At 49.3% G+C, this 26985-nt stretch overlaps 1 protein-coding gene across 1 annotated transcript in view; it reads right to left on the reverse strand.

Moving 5' to 3' along the window:
• The window catches only part of LOC132574916 (ubiquitin carboxyl-terminal hydrolase CYLD-like), a 50943-nt gene extending 24895 nt beyond the window's left edge, over positions 1-26048 (reverse strand). The window contains exons 1-5 of the mRNA XM_060243166.1: positions 25907-26048; positions 18740-19231; positions 15564-15845; positions 12502-12577; positions 9247-9455 (exon numbers count right to left, since the gene is read on the reverse strand). Coding sequence (XP_060099149.1) covers positions 9247-9455; positions 12502-12577; positions 15564-15845; positions 18740-19231; positions 25907-25972 — 1125 coding nt within the window. The 5' untranslated portion in view covers positions 25973-26048. The remainder of the gene's footprint in view (positions 1-9246; positions 9456-12501; positions 12578-15563; positions 15846-18739; positions 19232-25906) is intronic.
• Positions 26049-26985: the final 937 nt, after the last annotated feature.

Here is a 26985-nt window from a genome sequence, read left to right on the forward strand (position 1 = left end):
GGAGGGGCAGCAGCAAAGTTTGATCCTCCTCAGCATATGGGTGGCATAGACCACCAAGCTTGTGTACAGGTTCATCTCACAGAGGTCTGGGAGGAGCAGAGCAGAGCAGCTCTGATAGCTGAGACAGCTGGAGAAATTGCTGAGAATTTCTGAGTTTTGAAGGACTACATTCTAAGGTTTGTGGGGCTGCCTAAAATTCTAAGGTGTGATAGCTGGGGAACTGCTCTTTGTTTGGTTGACTGCTCTTTGTTTGGTTGACTGCCTTAAGGGTGAAAGAGATTGAGAGTGATTGCTGCTGATTGAGAGTGATTGCTGAGGAGTGCCCTGCTCCACCTCTTTGCATTTTAAGCTGCGCCTTGCCAAAGGCGCGAGCCTTTGGCGCGAGCCGAAGGGCGAGAGCTAAAGGGCTCTTGGCCTGTGGCTCTTCGCCTAGGGGCTCTCTAAGGAGCAGGAACCCAGATCCCTGGCTTCCTTGTTCTCCAAATAAGGTAAGTTCCCAATAAGGTAAGTTTAGGTAAGTTGACCCGCCAGAAGGGGAGCCACTTAAACAGCATTTAAAGAGGACTGTATATTTTAATATATATATATATACAATGAAGATAGAATGCCAGCAGGGGGTTGGGGGCTTTCCAGTGTTTTGCACTGAGTGTCACATGTATGACTATCTGTCCAAAGGACAGAAGTCTTGGGTGTGTGCTCGATGCAAGGAGCTCCTGGTCCTCAGGGAACGAGTTCGTACCCTTGAGGCCGAGGTGACTGCCCTGGAGAAGCAGAGACGGTCAGTTAGGCACTTGGGGAAGACTCTCGGGGGCGTATTAGATGAGCCCCGCTCTGAACGTAGCAGCCCCGTTGCTGCCAGAGAGCGTGAGGGTCGAGAGGGAACAGGGCACCGTGCTGAGGATAAGGGGAATGCGCCCTCAGAAGGGACCTCTTCTTCGGTCGGTGAGCGGGAATCCTTTCGCGCCAAGGAACCATCCCTGAGCAGGGGGAGAGGGGGGGTATTGGTAGTTGGTGATTCGATCATTAGGCAAGTAGACAGCCGGGTGGCGAAACCGCGTACTGACCGTATGGTGACTTGCCTGCCTGGTGCGAAGGTAGCGGACATTACGCGTGTAGTAGATAGACTGATAGACAGTGCTGGGGAGGAGCCTGTGGTCGTGGTGCATGTTGGCACCAACGATGTGGGGAAATGCAGTCGTGAGGTCCTGGAGGAAAAATTTAGGCTGCTAGGCGGGAGACTTAAGGCCAGGACCTCCAAGGTAGCCTTCTCGGAAGTGCTACCTGTTCCACGTGCAGGGCAGGAGAGACAGGCACAAATTAGAAGTCTCAATGTGTGGATGAGACGATGGTGTAAGGAGGAAGGGTTTAAGTTTGTTAGGCACTGGGATGCTTTCTGGAACAAGCGGGAGCTGTACAAAAGAGACGGTCTCCACTTGTCCCCGGATGGAACCAGGCTGCTGGCGCTTAAAATCAAAAAGGTGGCAGAGCAGTTTTTAAACTAAATCTTGGGGGAAAGCCGACAGGAGATGAAATGTCTCTGGTTCGGGAGGACTCGTCTCAAAGAGATGAAGGGTTAGCTGCTATTTTTCTACCGGGTAACGGACCGGAGTTGTCCACTGTGAAGGTGACAAACAATATGGACTGTCTGCCAGTGTCTCGAGGCGGCAGGAGGAAGGTGGCGGGCCTAGCTCGCCTGGGAAATTATAGATGTTTGTATGCAAATGCTAGAAGTGTTCAAAGTAAAATTGGTGAATTGGAATGTTTAGTGCTGGGAGAAAACATAGACATTGTGGGAATTTCAGAAACTTGGTGGAATGAGGAGAATCAGTGGGACACGGTGATTCCTGGATATAAGCTATATCGGAAGGATAGGGAGGGAAGGGTTGGAGGTGGGGTGGCTCTGTATGTCAGAGAGGATATACGGTCCAGTAAGGCTGAGATCAGAGAATTAGATTCACTTTTAGAAATGCTTTGGGTTGAAATAGAGGGCCCAAAAGGAAATTTAACTATGGGAGTTTGTTATCGCCCACCAAATCAAAAGAGAGAGGACGATTATAATATGATGGAAGGCTTAAAGATAGCGGCTAAACGTAAAAACTGTGTTGTAATAGGTGATTTTAACTACCCGCAGATTGATTGGGTCAATATGTGTTCTGGTCGAGAGAAAGAGATTGAGTTTCTTGATGCTCTCAATGACTGTGCTATGGAGCAGATGGTCTCAGAACCTACCAGGGGTGGGGCGATCCTGGATTTGGTCCTAAGTAATGCCCAAGACTTGGTGAGAGATGTAAAAGTGATTGCGCCGCTTGGGAGCAGTGACCATAATGTTATTGATTTCACCGTTTGTATAAATAGGGAGTTGTCCAAAAAGACCACCACAACCACGTTTAACTTTAAAAGGGGTAAATACACTGAGATGAGGAGGCATGTGAGGAAGAAACTGAAAGGAAAGGTACATACGGTCAAAACCCTTGAGAAAGCTTGGACGCTATTTAAAACTATAATCCTAGAAGCTCAGATAAAATACATACCACAAGTTAGGAAAGGCACAAACAGGCATAAGAAAAGGCCTGCGTGGTTAACAAATAAAGTAATGGAAGCTGTAAAAGGTAAGAAGGACTCCTTTAAGCGGTGGAAAACCAGTCCAAGTGAGATTAGTAAAAGGGAACACAGGCTGTGGCAAATCAAATGCAAGACTGTGATCAGGCAGGCAAAAAGGGACTATGAGGAGCATATTGCAAAAAACATAAAGACCAACAATAAAACTTTCTTCAAATATATTAGAAGTAGGAAACCAGCCAGGGAGGCAGTGGGGCCCTTGGATGACCATGGGGTGAAAGGATTACTGAAGGAGGATAGGGAAATGGCTGAAAAGCTAAATGAATTTTTTGCCTCCGTCTTCACTGTAGAAGACGAGAACTTTTTGCCCGCCCCAGAACCACTAATTTTGGAAGGGGTGTTGAAAGACCTGAGTCAGATTGAGGTGACAAATGAGGAGGTCCTACAACTGATAGACAAATTAAAAACTAATAAGTCACCGGGTCCGGATGGCATACATCCGAGAGTTCTGAAGGAACTCAAAGTTGAACTTGTGGATCTTCTAACAAAAATCTGTAATCTTTCATTGAAATCTGCCTCCATTCCTGAGGACTGGAAGGTAGCAAATGTCACCCCCATCTTTAAAAAAGGTTCCAGAGGAGATCCGGGAAACTACAGGCCAGTCAGTCTGACTTCAATACCGGGAAAGTTGGTAGAAACCATTATCAAGGACAGAATGAGTAGGCACATTGATGAACATGGGTTATTGAGGAAGACTCAGCATGGGTTCTGCAAGGGAAGATCTTGCCTCACTAACCTGTTGCATTTCTTTGAGGGGGTGAACAAACATGTGGACAAAGGAGACCCGATAGATGTTGTTTACCTTGACTTCCAGAAAGCTTTTGATAAAGTTCCTCATCAAAGGCTCCTTAGAAAGCTTGAGAATCATGGAGTAAAAGGACAGGTCCTCTTGTGGATCAAAAACTGGCTGAGTAATAGGAAGCAGAGAGTGAGTATAAATGGGCAGTCTTCGCAGTGGAGGACGGTAAGCAGTGGGGTGCCGCAGGGCTCGGTACTGGGTCCCATGCTTTTTAACTTGTTCATAAATGATTTAGAGTTCGGAGTGAGCAGTGAAGTGGCCAAGTTTGCGGATGACACTAAATTGTTCAGGGTGGTGAGAACCAGAGAGGATTGTGAGGAACTCCAAAGGGATCTGTTGAGGCTGGGTGAGTGGGCGTCAACGTGGCAGATGCGGTTCAATGTGGCCAAGTGCAAAGTAATGCACATTGGGGCTAAGAATCCCAGCTACAAATACAAGTTGATGGGGTGTGAACTGGCAGAGACTGATCAAGAGAGAGATCTTGGGGTCATGATAGATAACTCACTGAAAGTGTCAAGACAGTGTGCGTTTGCAATAAAAAAGGCCAATGCCATGCTGGGAATTATTAGGAAGGGAATTGAAAACAAATCAGCCAGTATCATAATGCCCCTGTATAAATCGATGGTGCGGTCTCATTTGGAGTACTGTGTGCAGTTCTGGTCGCCGCACCTCAAAAAGGATATTATAGCTTTAGAGAAGGTGCAGAGAAGGGCAACTAGAATGATTAAAGGGCTGGAGCACTTTCCCTATGAAGAAAGGTTGAAACGCTTGGGACTCTTTAGCTTGGAGAAACGTCGACTGCGGGGTGACATGATAGAGGTTTACAAGATAATGCATGGAATGGAGAAAGTAGAGAAAGAAGTACTTTTCTCCCTTTCTCACAATACAAGAACTCGTGGGCATTCGATGAAATTGCTGAGCAGACAGGTTAAGACGGATAAAAGGAAGTACTTCTTCACCCAAAGGGTGATTAACATGTGGAATTCACTGCCACAGGAGGTGGTGGCGGCCACAAGTATAGCCACCTTCAAGAGGGGTTTAGATAAAAATATGGAGCACAGGTCCATCAGTGGCTATTAGCCACAGTGTATGGAGCACAGGTCCACCAGTGGCTATTAGCCACAGTGTATGTGTGTATATAACATTTTTTGCCACTGTGTGACACAGAGTGTTGGACTTGATGGGCCGTTGGCCTGATCCAACATGGCTTCTCTTATGTTCTTATGTTAAATGATCTCAGAGTCATTTTGGAAAGGAGACCCCCCCCAACAAAAGGAGACCCCTATATGGCCTAAGACCTGCCTACCTTAGGGACCGTCTCTCCCCACATGTCCCCCAGAGAGTACTCAGATCGGGATCATAGAATCTATTAGTAATCCCCGGGCCGGAGGCCCGATTGAAATCGACCAGAGACAGGGCCTTCTCAATCGTAACCCCTGCTGGTGGAACCAACTGCCGGAGGATGTGAGGGCCTTGCGGGACCTTGCGCAGTTCCGCAGGGCCTGCAAGACTGTCCTCTTCCGGCTGGCATTCAATGGACTCGGCACCGACATTTAAGAGAAGTGGAAGAAGGCCGCCGCCGCCGCCAGAATAGCACCAACTCGATATTCTGTTTTAACTGTTTTAATCGTTGCAGATCTATTTTATTACTGAATGTGTAATTTTAATATTAATTTGTTTGCGGGATTTTATGTTGTGAGCCGCCCTGGGTCTGCTTCGGTGGGGAGGGCGGGATAGAAATCAAAATAAATAAATAAATAAATAAAAGGTCCCAGAAGGGAGCTACGCAGTCAGTCACCCACCTTCACCCCCTTACATAAACAGACCCGAGGCTGCCTTCTACACAGGGGTGGAATTCTGATGTAGCCAATCCTTCAAGAGCTTATGAGAGCTCTTTTTTTGTAACACCTTGGAGGATTGGCTACATCAGGGGTGTGTGGCCTAATATGCAAAGGAGCTCTTGCTAGAATTCCAAGCTCTTGGAGGATTGGCTGCATCAGGGGTGTGTGGCCTAATATGCAAAGAAGCTCTTGCTAGAATTCCAAGCTCTGGGAGGATTGGCTACATCAGGGGTGTGTGGCCTAATATGCAAAGGAGCTACTGCTAGAATTCCAAGCTCTTGGAGGATTGGCTACATCAGGGGTGTGCGGCCTAATAGGCAAAGGAGCTCTTGCTAGAATTCCAAACTCTTGGAGGATTGGCTGCATCGGGGGGGGTGGCCTAATATGCAAAGGAGCTCTTGCTAGAATTCCAAGCTCTTGGAGGATTGGCTGCATCAGGGGTGTGTGGCCTAATATGCAAAGAAGCTCTTGCTAGAATTCCAAGCTCTTGGAGGATTGGCTACGTCAGGGGTGTGTGGCCTAATATGCAAAGGAGCTCTTGCTAGAATTCCAAGCTCTGGGAGGATTGGCTTCATCAGGGGTGTGTGGCCTAATATGCAAAGGAGCTACTGCTAGAATTCCAAGCTCTTGGAGGATTGGCTACATCAGGGGTGTGCGGCCTAATAGGCAAAGGAGCTCTTGCTAGAATTCCAAACTCTTGGAGGATTGGCTGAATCGGGGGGGGGGGGGGGGGTGGCCTAATATGCAAAGGAGCTCTTGCTAGAATTCCAAGCTCTTGGAGGATTGGCTACATCAGGGGTGTGTGGCCTAATATGCGAAGGAGCGCCTGCTAGAATTCCAAGCTCTTGGAGGATTGGCTGCATCAGGGGTGTGTGGCCTAATATCTAAAGGAGCTCTTGCTAGAATTCCAAGCTCTTGCAGGATTGGCTGCATCAGGGGTGTGTGGCCTAATATGCAAAGGAGTGCCTGCTAGAATTCCAAGCTCTTGGACGACTGGCTACATCAGGGGTGTGTGGCCTAATATGCAAAGCAGCTCTTGCTAGAATTCTAAGCTCTTGGAGGATTGGCTACATCAGGGGTGTGTGGCCTAATATGCAAAGGAGCTCTTGCTAAAATTCCAAGCTCTTGGAGGATTGGCTACATCAGGGGTGTGTGGCCTAATATGCAAAGGAGCTCTTGCTAGAATCCCACACCTGCTTCTACAGAATCAGACCCTTGGTCCATCAAGGTCAGTATAATGCACGAAGCGGAGAGAGATGACAAACAGAAATTTCTCCCCCTCTCCCCAAACTCTAGAACTCGAGAGCATCCAAGGAAGCTGATGGGCAGGAGGTTCATGATGGGCAAAAGGAAATACTACTCTACACGGGGGGGGGGGGTTTCAAATCGGGAATTTGCTGCCCGAAGATGCTGTGAGGGCCACTGGCACAGACAACTTGAAAAGGGGATTAGAGAAATACACAGTGGCCAACCAGTTCCTCTGGAGGGCCAGCAACAGGGCTGAGGCCTTCATAAGAACATCAAAGAGCCCTTGTGGAGTAAACTAATAGTCCATCTAGTCCATCCTCCTCCTTTCTCCCACAGTGGCCAGCCAACTCCTCTAGATGGCCAGCAGCAGGGCTCAGAGGCCTTCCTCCGATGTTGCCTCAGGGATCCAGAGGATTAGGGTCTTTGAATGTGGAGGTTAAGTTGAGCCACTGATAGACCTCTCCTCCATGAGAGACAGGAGGCTGGACTAGATGGACCCTCACTGGTCTGACCGAGCAGAGCTCTTCTGATGTTCTTCTCAGGGGAAGCCCTCGGCCTCTCTGCCCTGTTGTTGGCCCTCCAGAGGAACTGGGTGGCCCCTGTGTGAGACAGGAGGCTGGACTAGATGGACCCTCCCAGGTCTGACCAGCAGGACTCTTCTGATGTTCTTCTCAGGGGAAGGCCTCAGCCTCTCTGCCTTGTTGTTGGCCCTCCAGAGGAACTGGTTGGCCACTGTGTGAGACAGGAGGCTGGACTAGATGGACCCTCACTGGTCTGACCCAGCAGAGCTCTTCTGATGTTCTTCTCAGGGGAAGGCCTCTGCCTCTCTGCCTGTTGTTGGCCCTCCAGAGGAACTGGTGGGTCCCTGTGTGAGACAGGAGGCTGGACTAGATGGACCCTCCCTGGTCTGACCCAGCAGGACTCTTCTGATGTTCTTCTCAGGGGAAGGCCTCAGCCTCTCTGCCCTGTTGTTGGCCCTCCAGAGGAACTGGATGGCTGCTGTGTGAGACAGGAGACTGGACTAGATGGACCCTGCCTGGTCTGACCCAGCAGGGCTCTTCTGATGTTCTTCTCAGAGGAAGGCCTCGGCCTTTCTGCCCTGTTGCTGGCCCTCCAGAGGAACTGGTTGGCCACTGTGTGAGACAGGAGGCTGGACTAGATGGACCCTCACTGGTCTGATCCAGCAGGGCTCTTCTGATGTTCTTCTCAGGGGAAGGCCTCAGCCTCTCTGCCTTGTTGTTGGCCCTCCAGAGGAACTGGTTGGCCACTGTGTGAGACAGGAGGCTGGACTAGATGGACCCTCACTGGTCTGATCCAGCAGGGCTCTTCTGATGTTCTTCTCAGGGGAAGGCCTCAGCCTCTCTGCCTTGTTGTTGGCCCTCCAGAGGAACTGGTTGGCCACTGTGTGAGACAGGAGGATGGGCTAGAAGGACCACTGGTCTAACCCAGCAGGGCTCTTCTGATGCTCTCTTCAGGGGAAAGCCTCAGCCTCTCTGCCCTCTTGTTGGCCCTCCAGAGGATCTGGTAAGCTAACGTATGAGACAGGAGGCTGGGCTAGATTTTTAAACAGAGGCTGGATGGCCATCTGACAGCAATGAAGATCCTGTGAATTTACAGGGGAGGTGTTTGTGAATTTCCTACATTGTGCAGGGGGTTGGACTAGATGACCCTGGAGGTCCCTTCCTACTCTATGATTCTATGATTTTATTCTATGCTGAAATTTTGAGTAGCACAGTGAAATGTATTTTAATTGTTATTTTATTGTTTTTAAATTGTAACCTTAATTATTTTTTTTAACTTGACTGTTGAACACATGAAGCTGCCTTCTACTGAATCAGACCCCCCTCGGTCCATCAAAGTCAGTCTTGTCTACTCAGACTGGCAGCCGCTCTCCAGGGTCTCAAGCTGAGTTTTTCACGCCTATTTGCCTGGACCCTTTTTAGTTGGAGATGCCAGGGATTGAACCTGGGACCTCCTGCTTACCAAGCAGATGCTCTACCACAGAGCCACCGCCCCTCCCTAAAGTCAGTCTTGTCTACTCAGACTGGCAGCCGCTCTCCAGGGTCTCAAGCTGAGTTTTTCACGCCTATTTGCCTGGACCCTTTTTAGTTGGAGATGCCGGGGATTGAACCTGGGACCTCCTGCTTACCAAGCAGATGCTCTACCACAGAGCCATCGCCCCTCCCTAAAGTCAGTCTTGTCTACTCAGACTGGCAGCCGCTCTCCAGGGTCTCAAGCTGAGTTTTTCACGCCTATTTGCCTGGACCCTTTTTAGTTGGAGATGCCGGGGATTGAACCTGGGACCTCCTGCTTACCAAGCAGATGCTCTACCACAGAGCCACCGCCCCTCCCTAAAGTCAGTCTTGTCTACTCAGACTGGCAGCCGCTCTCCAGGGTCTCAAGCTGAGTTTTTCACGCCTATTTGCCTGGACCCTTTTTAGTTGGAGATGCCGGGGATTGAACCTGGGACCTTCTGCTTACCAACAGATGCTCTACCACTGGGCCACCGTCCCTCCCACCTTGAGTTAGCCGCCTTGAGTCCACTTGCGGAGAAGGCGGGATAGAAAACTAAAGTAATAAATAAATAAACAAAACTCCCCCTGCCCACCTTCCCTTTGCCGGCACACCTGGGGCTGCAACAGTGAGAAGGAGGGGGGGCGGAAAACCCTAGTTTAAAAGGCTGCCGGCTTCTGCGCTAGGACGTGACACTAGCCGGGTCCGAGACCTGCACGCAAGTACCAGTTCGATCCCAGCCGTCTTCTGCCGTGTTGTCGACATGTAGCCAATCCAGCGGATCGTGCCGGTGATGCAACTGCCTGTGCCCAGGTCAATCTGCACGACGGAGTTCACGTCAAGAGCGGGCGGCCGGTCCTCTCCGTCCTCCAGCTCCTCGCTTCTCTCACGTTTCCGTGGGGTCCAGGGCCCACTGGCTGCGTCGGTCCCCAGCGCTGAAAGCAACAAACACAGAATAACGTTAGGGTTTGTAGAATCTTTTGGGCTCAAGTGCCGTGTTCTACTGGAGAAAGTTTTCCTTCCAGACGTTTCGTTCTCAGCTGCGGAGAACATCCTCAGTGGCGTTGCAGCCGGAGCAGGCGCTCAGACCTTCTTGGCTGCTGTGCATTGAGATCAGAAGGTCAGAGCGCCTGCTCCAGCTGTAACGCCACTGAGGATGTTCTCCGCAGCTGAGAACGAAACGTCTGGAAGGAAAACTTTCTCCAGTAGAACACGGCACTTGAGCCCGAAAGATTCTACAAACCCTAATGATGTTACCAGCCGTGAAAACCTGAAATCTTTGACAGAGTAACGTTCTCTGGCCACCGTTTGATGCTAGATTCAGGTGGGCAGCTGTGTTGGTCTGAAGCGAGGGTGGCCAAACCGTGGCTCGGGAGCCACGGGTGGCTCTTTCGCACACATTGTGCGGCTATTGAAGTCCCCAAGGCCCTGTCAGCTAGCTCCGAGAAGGCATCTGTCTCTTCAAATCCCTTCTCCAAGCCAAGCCAATCAGTGGTTTGGAGATGCAACGTTGCTTTTTTTCCACCTCTCCCTCCCTCCTCTATTTATTTTCCTTCCTTCCTTCGAACATCTGAAGTTCATGTCTTGCGGCTCTCAAGCATCTGATGTTTATTCTATGTGGCTCTTGTGTTAAGCAAATTTGGCCACCCCTGGTCTGAAGCGACAGAACAAACCTTGAGACCAGTGGCACCTTTAAGGGCAACAAAGTTGCCACTGTGTGACACAGAGTGTTGGACTTGATGGGCCATTGGCCTGATCCAACATGGCTTCTCTTATGTTCTTATGTGACACAGAGTGTTGGACTGGATGGGCCACTGGCCTGATCCAACAGGGCTTCTCTTATGTTCTTATGTGACACAGAGTGTTGGACTGGAGGGGCCACTCGCCTGATCCAGCATGGCTTCTCTTATGTTCTTAAGTGTGACACAGAGTGTTGGACTTGATGGGCCACTGGCCTGATCCAACATGGCTTCTCTTATGTTCTTATGTTCTTAAAGTTTAATTCAAGCTTTCGTGTGCATGCATGCTATTTCAGGGGAAGCATGCGTGCATATGAAAGCTCATACCCAGAATAAAACTGTGTGGGTCTTAAAGGCGCCATGGGATTCATACGTTGTTCTACAGTCTGATGTTGCCTCACAGCTTAGCTGTCAAGAGCTGCCCTGAAAGAAGGCCAGAAACACAAGAATGATAGGGGGGGAAAGCTTTTCTTGTAGGCCGCTTTGGAAATGTGGATTGAAAGGCAATGTGAACATCTAGCTCAGATTTTTAAAAAGAAAAATAGGGTAAATAAGCTCGAGCATCACCTCTGGAAATGGAGTGACAAGCAGCAGTGGCTCTCATAAGAGAAGCCCTGTTGGATCAGGCCACTGGCTCATCCAGCCCAACACTCTGTGTCACACATAAGAACAGAAGAGAAGCCCTGTTGGATCAGGCCAATGGCCCATTGGCCTGATTCAACATGGCTTCTCTTATGTTCTTATGTGACACAGAGTGTTGGACTGGATGGGCCATTGGCCTGATCCAACAGGGCTTCTCTTATGTTCTTATGTGACACAGAGTGTTGGACTGGAGGGGCCACTGGCCTGATCCAACAGGGCTTCTCTTATGTTCTTATGTGACACAGAGTGTTGGACTGGATGGGCCACTGGCCTGATCCAACAGGGCTTCTCTTATGTTCTTATGTGACACAGAGTGTTGGACTGGATGGGCCATTGGCCTGATCCAACAGGGCTTCTCTTATGTTCTTATGTGACACAGAATGTTGGACTGGAGGGGCCACTGGCCTGATTCAACATGGCTTCTCTTATGTTCTTATGTGACACAGAGTGTTGGACTGGAGGGGCCACTGGCCTGATCCAACAGGGCTTCTCTTATGTTCTTATGTGACACAGAGTGTTGGACTGGATGGGCCATTGGCTTGATCCAACATGGCTTCTCTTATGTTCTTATGTGTGACACAGAATGTTGGACTGGAGGGGCCATTGGCCTGATCCAACATGGCTTCTCTTATGTGACACCGAGTGTTGGACTGGATGGGCCATTGGCCTGATCCAACATGGCTTCTCTTATGTTCTTATGTGACACAGAGTGTTGGACTGGATGGGCCATTGGCCTGATCCAACATGGCTTCTCTTATGTTCTTATGTGACGCAGAGTGTTGGACTGGATGCGCCATTGGCCTGATCCAACATGGCTTCTCTTATGTTCTTAACACCTGATCAACTCAATCTGGAATTCTTTCAGGAAGCTAAAATGACTAAAATTTGGCTGTAGGACAGAGCAAGAGCATCTCAAGGGCTAACGAAGTTTGTGGCAGGGGGTGAGCTTTTCTGAGTTACTCCTCACTTCCTTCAGGTATCCGAAGAAGTGAGCAGTGACTCACGAAAGCCCCTCCCCTGCCACAAATTTCATTTGTGGACTCTGTTGGACTCTGGTTGTTTTCTACTGCCGCAACCAAACACGGTGACCCATCTTGATCTAAGCTGAGACTATTGCATTTCAGTCACTGAAAAATACAAAAATGCTAGGAAAAGCTGAAGCCGGTAGAAGAAGAAGATGAAAAAGATATTGAATTTATATCCTGCCCTCCACTCCAAATCTCAGAGTCTCAGAGCGGTCACAATCTCCTTTACCTTCCTCCCCTAAAACACACACACACACACAACAGACACCCTGTGAGGCAGAGGGAGCTGAGAGAGCTCTCCCTGCAGCTGTCCTTTCAAGGACAACTCCTGAGAGAGCTATGGCTGATTCAAAGGCTATGCCAACTTTTTCATGGGGTTCTGAAACTATTCTGCAGGACAGAACCAAACAAAGCAGCTACAAAGGCAATGGGGCGGGGGGAGTTGCAGAAAACATCCATTCAAAACCACACCCCGACGCTGCAACAGAACTAGAAAAGAGTTTGGGGGCAGCTTTCGCCCTCAGGAAAATGGAGAACAGAATCTATAGCTACAGACCACCAAAGAGCCAATTCACCTGATGTAAGCAGCTCTTCCTTCACCACGGAGTCCATGGGGATATCCCTAAAAACATCTGTCGTCCCTTCTTCTTCCTATACGTGGAGAAGCACAAGACTCAGTTAAGAGTGGAAAGGGAAGGGTGGGAGATGAAGACAATCCTATATTTCTACCAAAAGTTCCTGTCTCACTGGTAGGCATTTATCTGATTAAAAAAGGTAAAAGTAGTCCCCTGAGCAAGCACCAATCGTTTCCAACTCTAGGGTGATGTCGCATCACAACAAATTACACGGCAGACTTTTTTCAGAGTTTGAAAACAAATCAGCCAGTATCAATCGATGGTGCAGTTTCATTTGGAACGCTGTGTGCAATTTTGGTCACCACACCTCACAAAGGATATTATAGCACTGGAAAAAGTCCAGAAAATGGCAACTAGAATGATCCAAGGGTTGGAACACTTTCCCTATGAAGAAAAGTTAAAACGCTTGGGGCTCTTTAGTTTGGAGAAACGTCGACTGCGGGGTGACATGATTGAGGTTTACAAAATAATGCATGGGATGGAGAAAGCAGAGAAAGAAGTCCTTTTCTCCCTTTCTCACAATACAAGAACTCGTGGGCATTCAATGAAATTGCTGAGCAGTAGGGTTAGAACGGATAAAAAGAAGTCCTTCTTCACCCGAAGGGTGATTAACATGTGGAATTCACTGCCACAGGAGGTAAACCTCTATCATGTCACCCCGCAATCGACGTTTCTCCAAGCTAAAGAGCCCCAAGCGTCTGATTGACAGCAAAACTTCATAATTATTACTTGGAGCTGCACTATTCCATTGATTCATATACAACCTGCTGTGCCTGAAAGTTTTTGCGTGTGTCACTGTTTGAAAAAGTTGACTTCCAATGTTTTTTGGATGGTTCACCAGCTTGAGGGCCCGAAGTGGGCAGAAAGGCAGCACCACCAACGTTTGTCAACAAGTTCAGAAACACCTGCAGAGGAGCAAGGAACTGCATAATCCAGAGACAGTTAGGTGTTTCACTTTCCAAACTTTATCCTGCTCTCTATGGTCACAGGCGAAAACTGTCCAAAACCACAAAATAAAACATTTTTTAACTAGAGACACCAGGACTGATGAATGCCAAGCATGAACATCTGCCACTGAGACTTTAGCAACATTATCTGCATCACCTTCCAATGCAGCAAGTGGAACACATGCTCTGCCCCAAAAATGGGACAGCCACCACACCCTCCTTAGGAGAAAGGAGGAGGAGGAGACCACCTCCATACATTTATACCCTGCCCTATACTCTGAATCTCAGAGTCTCAGAGCGGCTCACAATCTCCTTTCCCTTCCTTCCCCACAACAGACACCCTGTGAGGTAGATGAAGATATTGGATTTATATCCCGCCCTCCACTCCGAAGAGTCTCAGAACGGCTCACAGTCTCCTTTACCTTCCTCCCCCACAACAGACACCCTGTGAGGTAGATGAAGATATTGGATTTATATCCCACTCTCCACTCTGAAGAGTTTCAGAGCGGCTCACAATCTCCTTTACCTTCCTCCCCCCACAACAGACACCCTGTGAGGTAGATGAAGATATTGGATTTATATCCCACCCTCCACTCCGAAGAGTCTCAGAACGGCTCACAGTCTCCTTTACCTTCCTCCCCCACAACAGACACCCTGTGAGGTAGATGAAGATATTGGATTTATATCCCACTCTCCACTCTGAAGAGTTTCAGAGCGGCTCACAAATTCCTTTACCTTCCTTCCCCACAACAGACACCTTGTGAGGTAGATGAAGATATTGGATTTATATCCCGCCCTCCACTCTGAAGAGTCTCAGAGCGGCTCACAATCTCCTTTCCCTTCCTCCCCCCCCCCCCCCACAACAGACACCCTGTGAGGTAGATGAAGATATTGGATTTATATCCCGCCCTCCACTCCGAAGAGTCTCAGAGCGGCTCACAATCTCCTTTACCTTCCTCCCCCACAACAGACACCCTGTGAGGTAGATGAAGATATTGGATTTATATCCCACTCTCCACTCTGAAGAGTTTCAGAGCGGCTCACAATCTCCTTTACCTTCCTCCCCCCACAACAGACACCCTGTGAGGTAGATGAAGATATTGGATTTATATCCCGCCCTCCACTCCGAAGAGTCTCAGAACGGCTCATAGTCTCCTTTACCTTCCTCCCCCACAACAGACACCCTGTGAGGTAGATGAAGATATTGGATTTATATCCCACTCTCCACTCTGAAGAGTTTCAGAGCGGCTCACAAATTCCTTTACCTTCCTTCCCCACAACAGACACCTTGTGAGGTAGATGAAGATATTGGATTTATATCCCGCCCTCCACTCTGAAGAGTCTCAGAGTGGCTCACAATCTCCTTTCCCTTCCTCCCCCCCCCCACAACAGACACCCTGTGAGGTAGATGAAGATATTGGATTTATATCCCGCCCTCCACTCCGAAGAGTCTCAGAGCGGCTCACAATCTCCTTTACCTTCCTCCCCCCACAACAGACACCCTGTGAGGTAGATGAAGATACTGGATTTATATCCCGCCCTCCACTCTGAAGAGTCTCAGAGCGGCTCACAATCTCCTTTACCTTCCTCCCCCTCCACAACAGACACCCTGTGAGGTAGATGAAGATATTGGATTTATATCCCGCCCTCCACTCCAAAGAGTCTCAGAGCGGCTCACAATCTCCTTTACCTTCCTCCCCCCCCCACAACAGACACCCTGTGAGGTAGATGAAGATATTGGATTTATATCCCGCCCTCCACTCCAAAGAGTCTCAGAGCGGCTCACAATCTCCTTTACCTTCCTCCCCCACAACAGACACCCTGTGAGGCAGGTGGAGCTGAGAGAGCTCCCACAGAAGCTGCCCTTTCAAGGACAACTCCTGCCATAGCTATGGCTCTCTCTCAAGGCCATTCCAGCAGCTGCAAGTGGAGAAGTGGGGAATCAAACCCAGGTCTCCCGAATAAGAATCCATGCACTTCATCACTACACTAAACTGGCTCTGTTTAATGAATACGTCTAGCAAAAGACTGAAAACAGAAGAGTGAGTTCCTTACCGGGCATACTTTAACCATCCAGTTGTTGCCCTCCTTGTACACAGCCATGGCTACTCCGCGAGTGCAGACGTCATCCACGTAGAAAGCAACGGTTTCCCCCACTTTTACAGGAATGTCCTCCGCAGCCTCCATCTTTCCCTCCTGCTTTGCCTCATCGCCCTCAGATGCTGCTACAAACTGCAGCTTGTTACATGGCAGGAAGAGGCCACAGTCCGGTTTGCACTTGAAGTATTCTTTCCCGTTATAGGTGCCGTCACAGTGGCCTTTGCCAACGCCGTCCTCCTGGAGAAAAGGCAGACAGATACGTGACATCCCAGGCCCGCAGACCAAACCAGGGAGAACTCTGTAAGACAAGCGTAACACGAGCCATGGAAAGAGGCAGCGAGGAACATCAGCACAGGAACGAGAATTTGCAGAAGAGTAGATCCTAAATCTCATACAATAGGTTTACAAGATTATGCATGGGATAGAGAAGGTAGAGAAAGAATTCCTTTTCTCCCTTTCTCACAATACAAGAACTCATGGGCATTCAAGGAAATCCCTGAGCGATCAAGTTAAAACAGATAAAAGGAAGTACTTCTTCACCCAAAGGGTGATTAACATGGGGAATTCACTGCCACAGGAGGTGGTGGCGGCTACAAGCATAGCCAGCTTCAAGAGCGGATTGGATAAACATACGGAGCAGAAGTCCATCAGTGGCTATTAGCCACAGCATATTGTTGGAACTCTCTGTCTGGGGCAAGTGATGCTCTGTATTCTTGGTGGTTGTAGGGGTAACAGTGGGAGGGCTTCCAGTGTCCTGGCCCCACTGATGGACCTCCTGATGGTGCCTGGTTTTATTGGCCACTGTGTGACACAGAGTGTTGGACTGGAGGGGCCACTGGCCTGATCTAACATGGCTTCTCTTATGTTCTTATGTGACACAGAGGGCATTTTCGCACTCACCTTCAGCCGGCGCGACCCCCCTCTTCACCCCCCTCTTCCTGCGCGGATTTCGCACTAAATGCCGCGGAGCAGCCGGAAGAGCCGAAAGCTCCCAGCGCAAAAGCCGCTCAAACGTAAACCGCCAAAAGGCAGTTTCCGTTTGCGTGGCTTTTGCGACGGGAGTTTCCGGCTCTTCTGGCTGCTCCGCGGCATTTAGTGCTAAATCCGCGCAGATCCTGCGCGGTGAAGAGGGGGGACGCGCCGGCTGAAGGTGAGTGCGAAAACGCCCAGAGTGTTGGACTGGATGGGCCATTAGTCTGATGCAACATGGCTTCTCTTATGTGACACAGAGTGTTGGACTGGATGGGCCATCAGTCTGATCCAACATGGCTTCTCTTATGTTCTTATGTGACACAGAGTGTTGGACTGGATGGGCCATTGGCCTGATCCAACATGGCTTCTCTTATGTTCTTATGTGACACAGAGTGTTGGACTGGATGGGCCATTGGCCTGATCTAACAGGGCTTCTCTTATGTTCTTATGTGACACAGAGTGTTGGACTGGATGGGCCATTGGCCTGATCCAACATGGCTTCTCTTATGTTCTTATGTGACACAGAGTGTTGGACTGGATGGGCCATTGGCCTGATCTAACAGGGCTTCTCTTATGTTCTTATGTGACACAGAGTGTTGGACTGGATGGGCCATTGGCCTGATCCAACATGGCTTCTCTTATGTTCTTATGTGACACAGAGTGTTGGGCTGGATGGGCCATTTGTCTGATCCAACATGGCTTCTCTTATATTCTTATGCATCAGTGTTACATCACAAGTACATATGAACAGCCCTGCTGGAACAGACCACTGGCCCATCTACTCCATCATCCCATCTCACGCAACCAGTTCTTCTGGAGAGCCGAACAAAACAGGCATGGAGGCGAAGGCCTTCCCCGATGAAGAAGAGAAGGGTTTCATACCCCACTTTTCTCTACCTCGAGGAGTCCCGAAGCGGCTTACAGTCACATTCCCTTCTTCCCTCCAGGATACTGCTTCCTTGCCCTGGGATTCAGAGGTTTGCTGCCTCTGAACATGAAGGTTCCCTTTCGCCACCATGACTAGCGGCCACTGATGGGCCATGAATCTGTTTAATTCAGGGGTGTCGAACTCATTTGTTATGAGGGCTGGATTTGACATAAATGAGACCTTGTTGGGCTGGGCCATGTCGGGTTCGGCCAAACCATGTCGGGCCGGGCCACAGATTCGGCAACAGAGATATAAATTTTATAAAGAACACAAGCACAAATATATTTCTTTGAAAACTTAAAACATGCACTCATTGGTCTCTAGGATGCTTTCTTTGTATTTCTCCCATGGGATCCAGGGAACTGGCAAAGGAAACTCTGGCTCTTTCCTCCCTTCCCCAGGGGACGGGAGAGAGGAGCCTCAGCCAACGGAAGGAAAAGAGGCTTGGCTCAGTAGCTTCGCTATGCCACTGAGAGATCCTGGCAAAACAAGCTATTCCTCCCCCTTTCCTCCCCAAGGGAGGAGCCTCAGCCAATGGAGAAAATAGAGGTTTTGCTCTGCAGTGGCTGTGCCATTGAGCAAGCCTTGCAAAGCAAGCCGTGATGAAGAAGGAAGCAAGAGAGAGGGAGAAGGAAGCAGACAAGAGCCAGTTGCTCAGGGGCCTGATAGGAGCCCTCTGGGGGCCTGATTTGGCCCCCGAAATGCATGTTTGACGCCCCCGATCTTGTCCTCTTTTAAAGGCATCCACGCCTGCGGCCATCACTACACCCTCTGCCAGCAAATTCAGCGTTTCAATGATGACGACGACGTTGGATTTATATCCCGCCCTTCACTCTCCGAGTGGCTTACAGTCTCCTTCATCTTCCTCCCCTACGACAAACACCCTCTGAGGCAGGGGTGGGGGCTGAGAGAGCTCCCCCAGAAGCTGCTCTTTCAAGGACAAACTCTAGATGCCTAACCGACTGCCCACCAGTTGTACGTAGCACTGCTCACCGTACCCCATTTCATCGTCAGACGAAGTGTGCACGCTCACGAAAGTTGACGCCCTGAATAAAACTTTGTTGGTCTTAAAGTTGCTACTGGACTCCAACTTTGTTCTATCGCTTCCCACAGGTTACGCCACAACCCGCAAACTCAGTCAATGCTTGAAGTGTGCTGTACAGAGCCTAGGTGCGCTCACGCGCCACACCCACAAGCATCGAGGCCATTCCTGCTTCCTCGATCACCTTACCTGCAACTCCACCCCAACGTAAATGGGACACAGCCCACATGGCAAAGGGCTCCTTAGGTTCCCAATGTAGCATATAGTTCCAGGGAAAGTCCGTTGGCCCAAATCGACAAGGACCCGTTGACCCTCTCTGGCCTTCAAAGCTGAGTCCAGAGCCAGCTTTTCCAGAAAGCAGTTCAACCGCTCACGGGGGCTGCTGATAGCTATGAGGAAATCCGCCATCACCTTGCCCACAGGGTGCAGAATTTCTACATCCACCGTGGCCGCAGAGCCATCCTCGACCATGAAGAATCTCCAAAAGCGGGTAGAAGACATGTCCGTTCCAATGTAGCGCAGGTACGTCTGCTCTTTGATGTAGCACATGCTCCCCGCAAGAAATAACTTGCTGCCATAGGGTAGATTTTCCATCAGGATGTAATAAATATACTTGTCCCCTTGAGGAAGCTGGAAGGAGGAAGATAAGATGGCAGAAGTCATCTCTGCAGTTCTTCGCTCCTGGAAAAAAAATCGCACAGTCGCATTAGCTGATCCCACAGGACAACACATCCAATCTGTTTCACATCCCTGACTGCACAAAAGCAATCAGACCAGCTAAAGCTCCTACGTTAAATGGTTGGTTTAACAAAGTTTGGGGCATCTTGATTCAAGATAAATTAGCTACCAGCATTACTCTGCAGGATAACGTCAAAGCAGACGACTGGTTTCTTGAAAAATGGTTCATCTTTCTCAAAGATGTAAACAATAAGGAAACTAGGGTTTGTAGAATCTTTCGGGCTCAAGTGCCGTGTTCTACTGGAGAAAGTTTTCCTTCCAGACGTTTCGTTCTCAACTGCGGAGAACATTCTCAGTGGCGTTGCAGCCGGAGCAGGCGCTCAGACCTTCTTGGCTGCTGTGCATTGAGAGGAAACTAATTTTGGTAACATTCCTCTAAAGTATTTGAACATTATGATTTATTAATTCGATGTCGTAACTTTGAGGAATATTTTGCCTTAGGGCTTGGTGGTGTATCGCAGGGGTGGCCAATGGTAGCTCTCCAGATGTTTTTTTGCCTACAACTCCCATCAGCCCCAGCCATTGGCCATACTGGCTGGGGCTGATGGGAGTTGTAGGCAAAAAACCTCTGGAGAGCTACCGTTGACAATCCCTGGTGTATTGGGTTAATGTTTTGCATTCTATGTTTCTTTCTTTATGTCATGAGGAAACTGCAATACGCATCTTGCTTGGTTTCTATTTTTTCTTTGAGTTGTTTGTTGGTTTGTTTTTTATATATTGAAAAGTTTCAATAAAATTTAAACTGTAAAAAAAAAAAAAAGTAATCATACCTCTATACTTTTAAGGAACACCTTGAAATTTTAAATTGGTACAAGTCATCTAATACGAGGGTGTCGAACTCATTCGTCATGAGGGTTGGAAACTTTGTGAGGCCGGGCTGTGTGTGTCATAAAATGCAACGCCAGGTAACAGAGATATAAACGTTATAAAGGGCACAGTCAAACACAATTAAAGATTTTTTTAAAAAAACTTAAAATAAAACATGATTAATACATTAACGCTTGTCAGTCTTAAAGGCGCTTTCTTTGTACCTCTCCTGCGCGATCCAGGGAACTGGGCAGAGGAAGCTCTGGCTTTTTCCTTCCTTCCCCAGGGAACCAGGAGGGGGAGGAGCCTCAGCCAACAGAAGGAAGAGAGGCTTGGCTCAGTAGCTGTGCTGTGAGATTGAGAGAGCCTGGCCAAGCTACCCCAAAGGAGGCGCCTCAGCCAATGGAGAAAATAGAGGCTTCACTCCGTAGCTCCTGTGCGATTGAGCAAGCCGGGCAAAGCAAGCAGTGATGCAGAAGAAAGCAAGAGAGAGGGAGAAGAAGCAGATGACAGCCAGTTGCGCAAGGGTCTGATTAGGCTCTCGGGCTGCAGGTTTGACACCCCCAATCTAATGGGTGCAAATTAACATCTGAACAGGAAAGTCAAGAAAGTAGGCACATTTTTCATATTAATCAACATTCAACTAAACTTTTTTGTTTTGTTTTGGTTGTGAATCTGTATTCCTTTTTAGCTATCATGGCCAGTCACCTTGAGTCCTTTGCAGAAATCAGGCTGTCCTTCTTAAATGCATTCATAACCTTACCTTCGCAAGAATTCCCCGGCAGATCCCAAAAAAGCTACCACTCCCACAAATCATTATCAAGAAAGCCACCCTTGTGAAAACCAAATTAAACCCAAGCCCAGGGGTATCTTAAAGCTTGTTCCAGCATAATTACAGGAATGAGGGTCTTCCTTCATCAGAGGAATCCAGGCACCTAGTAAAGTGAGCACTGCTCACAACAGTGTACGCTAGAGAGCCAGTTGGAAGGAAAGAGAGCCAGTTTGGAGCAGTGGTTAAGTGTGCGGACTCTTATCTGGGAGAACCGGGTTTGATTCCCCACTCCTCCACTTGCACCTGCTGGAATGGCCTTGGGTCAGCCAGAGCTATTGCAGGTGTTGTCCTTGAAAGGGCAGCTGCTAAGAGTCCTCTCAGCCCCACCCACCTCTGTCTGTTGTGGGGGGAGAAGACATAGAAGATTGAAGCCACCCTGACTCTGATTCAGAGAGAAGGGCGGGGTATAAACCTGCAATTCTTCTTCCTCTTCTTCTTAGAACAGATTTTGCTAAGGCCTTAAGAAGAAGACTGCAGATTTATAACCCACCCTTCTCTCTGAATCAGAGCTTCAAAGCGGCTTACAATCTCCTTTATCTTCTCCCTCAACAAAAGACACCCTGTGAGGTGGGTGGGGCTGAGAGAGCTCTCACAGCAGCTACCCTTTCAAGGACAACTCTGCGAGAGCTACAGCTGACCCAAGGCCATCCCAGCAGGTGCAAGTGGAGGAGTGGGGAATCAAACCCGGTTCTCCCAGATAAGAGAGCTCTGGCTGACCCTAGTCCATTCCAGCAGCTGCAGGTGGAGGAGTGGGGAATCAAACCCTGTTCTCCCAGATAAGAGAGCTCTGGCTGACCCAAGGCTATTCCAGCAGCTGCAAGTGGAGGAGTGGGGAATCAAACCCGGTTCTCCCAGATAAGAGAGCTCTGGCTGACCCAAGGCCATCCCAGCAGCTGCAAGTGGAGGAGTGGAGAATCAAACCCGGTTCTCCCAGATAAGAGAGCTTTGCTGACCCAAGGCCATTCCAGCAGCTGCAGGTGGAGGAGTGGGGAATCAAACCCTGTTCTCCCAGATAAGAGAGCTCTGGCTGACCCAAGGCTATTCCAGCAGCTGCAAGTGGAGGAGTGGAGAATCAAACCCGGTTCTCCCAGATAAGAGAGCTTTGCTGACCCAAGGCCATTCCAGCAGCTACAAGTGGAGGAGGGGGGAATCAAACCTGGTTCTCCCAGATAAGAGAGCTCTGGCTGACCCAAGGCCATGCCAGCAGGTGCAAGTGGAAGAGGGGGGAATCAAACCCGGTTCTCCCAGAAAAGAGCTCTGGCTGACCCAAGGCCATTCCAGCAGCTGCAAGTGGAGGAGTGAGGAATCAAGCCCAGTTCCCCCAGATAAGAGAGCTCTGGCTGACCCAAGGCCATCCCAGCAGCTGCAAGTGGAGGAGTGGGAAATCAAACCCGGTTCTCCCAGATAAGAGAGCTTTGGCTGACCCAAGACCATTCCAGCAGCTGCAAGCGGAGGAGGGGGGAATCAAACCCGGTTCTCCCAGATAAGAGAGCTCTGGCTGACCCAAGGCCATTCCAGCAGGTGCAAGTGGAGGAGGGGGGAATCAAACCCGGTTCTCCCAGATAAGAGAGCTATGGCTGACCCAAGGCCATTCCAGCAGCTGCAAGTGGAGGAGTGAGGAATCAAGCCCAGTTCCCCCAGATAAGAGAGCTCTGGCTGACTCAAGGCCATGCCAGCAGGTGCAAGTGGAGGAGGGGGGGAATCAAACCCGGTTCTCCCAGTTTAGAGAGCTCTGGCTGACCCAAGGCCATGCCAGCAGGTGCAAGTGGAGGAGGGGGGAATCAAAGCCGGTTCTCCCAGTTAAGAGTCTGCACACTTAACCACTACATCAAACTGGTAGCACGAGTCTCTTATTTAAAACTGCAGTAACAAATTAGCATAGCTACCTCTCTGGATCAGCGTCAAATCTGTCCACGACTGCAATGCAGACAGGCTTCCAGAAGCCAAGTAGAGAGCCGTTTTCATAAATTGCAGGACGATGCACCCTCGATGCACTATAGCAATTGTTCGCAACCAGATTTTCTGGCGGGAAACAGGAATATTCGGTCGCAACCAGGGGTCATTTTGTAGGAAAAAAGATGCAAGAACTCAGTAGCATATCTCATTTCCGAATGCCCCGGGATCTGTGTGCAGCAGGTAGAAAACTCCCCACTTCATACAGACCTTGGCTGGAGGTTCAGGAGCTGTGCTCCTGTGAGCTCCTACTGAATTCAAGCCCTGCTTGCAACCAATTGCTGTAGTGCAGGGGGGGGGGGGGCCAACGGCAGCTCTCCAGATGTTTTTTTGCCTACAACTCCCATCAGCCCCAGCCAGCATGGCCAATGGCTGGGGCTGCTGGGAGTTGTAGGCAAAAAACATCTGGAGAGCTACTGTTGGCCACTCCTGCTGTACTGCATCAAGAGCGTACTATTCAGCTTGAAACAAATCTAGGTCTCTGTGACAGACATAATCCCTCCAAGGAACTCAACTAACTCCAGCTACAAGGGGCTCTTTAAGGCAGATACGGTTGGACAGTGGGCTGCGTTGCATTACATCCATACTGAGCTCTCTGCCATCTCCAGAATCCACTCCAGAATTTCTTAACCAAATCCAGCAACTCTACATAAAAGTAAAGGTAAACCCCTGTGCAAGCACCAGTCATTGCTGACTTTGGGGTGATGTTGCTTTCACAACATTTTCACGGCAGACTTTTTACAGGGGTGGTTTGCCATCGCCTTCCCCCAATCATTTACGCTTCACCCCCAGCAAGCTGGGGACTCATTTTACCGACCTCGGAAGGATGGAAGGCTGAGTCAACCTGGAGCCGGCTACTTGAACCCAGCTTCCACCAGGATCAAACTCAGGTCATGAACAGAGCTAGGACTGCAGCTTTACCACTCTGCGCCACGGGGCTCTCTGCCCTCCCCAGGATCCACCCCCAAACCTCCAAGCATTTCTCAACCAAGATCCAGCCACCCTAAACAAAGGTAGAAAAGGGCGCAGAAGAAAAGAGAATGTGTTCCAGGGTCAAAGAGCAAAACAAAGAACCGTAAATCATATTGGTACAAAGTCCATTCCAGACGCAAAAGCAATACAAGGTGCTTTCAAAGAGACAGAACTGGTTAATCCACACTCACTTTCATTTCAATCTGGATTATTTATCATTGCACAGTTCCTTCAAATGCACATTAAATTCAATTCATGAACTAGAAGCTGCCAACCTCCGGGTGGGGACTGGAGATCTCACGGAATTAGAACTGGTCTCCAGACAACAGAAATCAGTTCCCTGGAAATGGCTGCTTTGTGGCATGGACTTTGCGGCCTTGTATCCCATTGAGGACCCTCCCCTCCCCAAATCCTGTCCTCCCATACAGTTGCCAACCTCCAGGTGGGGCCTGGCGATCTCCCAGTCTCCTGAGAAGGCTGTTTTGCAGTGTGAATTCTATAAGTGCTTTCACAAAACAAGTGGAATTTGCAGTAAAAATCCAGTTGCAAAGTATGTTATTTAGTGTGTGTGAACGCTTCCTATGGCATTACATTCACTGGGTGCCCCCTTTCCCAAATCCTTTCAGCTACATAAAGTCGCCATACTCCAGGTGGGGTACCAGAGAAAACTATGTAATAAGCAATTTTGTAAGCAATGCTTACAATCGGAGAACCGCTAATGCCGCCTGAGAAATAAACCAGTAGACTAACACGCTGTAACTTTTTTGAGCATTGGTTCCAGATACTGAAAATAGGTGTGTCAGATGAAGGCTATCGAAACGTGCCTAAAAACCGGAAGCGTGTCACACGGCATCTTTGATGAAATATGGCATTCCTTTGCTGAAGAAACTTAGTACCAACGCTGCATTTTGGCTGAATCTCAGCATTTGTGCTAAAGAAAATTTACCAGCACAACAGCATCAGTCTTCAATTGGCAACGCCTCCTCAGGCGTAATACAAGTATAGAGCTTGTCTCTTTAAATGCGGACTCTCTGCATCGTTTCTAAGCAATTCATGTTACGATTGCATACTGTTCAGTTGCGAAATGTGAACAATATGAACCTATGAAGCTGCCTTCTCCTCAATCAGACCCTTGGTCCATCAAAATCAGTATTGTCTTCTCAGACTGGCAGCGGCTCTCCAGGGTCTCCAGCTGAGGTTTTTCACGCCAACTTGCCTGGACCCTTTTTAGCTGGAGATGCTGGGGATTGAACCTGGGACCTTCTGCTTACCAAGCAGATGCTCTACTACTGAGCCACCATCCCTCCCTAAAGTCAGTCTTGTCTACTCAGACTGGCAGCGGCTCTCCAGGGTCTCAAGCTGAGGTTTTTCACACCTATTTGCCTGGACCCTTTTTAGTTGGAGATGCCGGGGATTGAACCTGGGACCTTCTGCTTCCCAAGCAGATGCTCTACCACTGAGCCACCATCCCTCCCTAAAGTCAGTCTTGTCTACTCAGACTGGCAGCGGCTCTCCAGGGTCTCAAGCTGAGGTTTTTCACACCTATTTGCCTGGACCCTTTTTAGTTGGAGATGCCGGGGATTGAACCTGGGACCTTCTGCTTCCCAAGCAGATGCTCTACCCGAGCCATCGTCCCTAATACGATTAACTGTATTATTACGTATCAGGATACTATATACGTAAAAAATTAATTGAGCTTAAGCATTGCTCACAAAATTGTTTATTACACGGTTTTCTCCAGTACTCCGTGCTTTCCCGTTGGTTGCCAAACCTCCAGGTGGGGCCTGGAGAGCTCCCAGAACTAGGACCCAGAACTCTAGGTGACAAGAAATCAGTCCCCCCGGAGCAAAAGGGCTGCTCTGGAGGGTGGACAAGGCATTAGGACCCCCCCCCACTGAAGCCCCCAAACTGTGCCCCCATCTCCAGGAATCTCCCGGGCTAGTTGGCAACCCCACCGCCTTCCCGCCGGAAACTGTGAGAGTGAGGGGAGCCGGCCGGAAGAGCAGCGAGGCTACCCCGAGGGCGCAGGAAGGAAGCCCGCCCGGCCTTCTCACCTCCCGGGCCCCGAGAGCGAATCCAGCCCGCCTCTGCTTCTTCTTCTTCTGGAGAAATGGAACCATAGAGAGCGACTGACCCAGAGCAGCCCAATGCCCGGACGGAAGACGCCCATCCGCCAATCAGTGCGAAGGGCGGGATACCGGAAGGAGTCCAACGGGGTGGTTTTATTCCTTCCCGCTTGACTGATACTTAGTTGGGCCAATCGCAAGTTCTTGGAGGGAATGCGGAACCGCAGGCATCGCACGCATGCGCATTTCGGGGCTTTCTGTCAAAAGAGAAAGGGGCGGGGGTAGCAGCTGTTCTCTTATTGGCTGGGACCGTTTGGCGACGCCCCTGGCCGGAGGAGCGACTGTCTCGCTTCTGGTTGGGATCAGAAGGTTCACACTGCGCAGGCGCTTCCGGTAGACAGTGCTTACAGCCTTAAGGGGGCGCTAGTTATTTAGGTACGGGTGTTGTTGCCAACCTCCAGGTGGGACATGGAGAACTCCCGGAATTACAATACAATCCTGCAATACAAAGGAACAAAACAAAGTTTGAGTCCTGTGGCACCTTTAAAGCCAATGGAATTTAATTCTGGGCGCCAACAAAAGCCTCTACCCAGAATTAAACTTCTTTCATCTTAAAGGTGCCACTGAACTCAAACTTTGTTCGGCTACAAAGCAGGAGTCAAGTTTCACCTTTAAGACCAACCAAGTTTTATTCAGAATGGAAGCTTTTGTGTGCTCTCTAAGCACACTTCATCAGACAGCAGGATGGAATGGCCAGCAGTCCTATTAATATAGAGAAAGTGGGCAGTGAATTAGTATACAAAGTCATGGAAATGTTTGTTAGCAGAGTAAAAGACTCACAATTTGGGGCCTGGTGATTGTTAGTTTATGTCAACTGGGCTGCAACAACAAGGGGGCAATATGTCAGAATCTCAGATTTATGTCTATGTCATTAAGGTATCCTGGGTGCGAAGTGCAATAAATAAGAGTCTGGAATGGCAAGCAGTCCTTAATATAGAGAAAGTGGGCAAAGTCATGGAAATGCAAAGTCATGGAAATGTTTTTAGCAAATTAAAAAAATCGCAAGT

Source organism: Heteronotia binoei, chromosome 7 (assembly GCF_032191835.1).
Source record: "Heteronotia binoei isolate CCM8104 ecotype False Entrance Well chromosome 7, APGP_CSIRO_Hbin_v1, whole genome shotgun sequence".
Taxonomy (NCBI): Eukaryota; Metazoa; Chordata; class Lepidosauria; order Squamata; family Gekkonidae; genus Heteronotia; species Heteronotia binoei.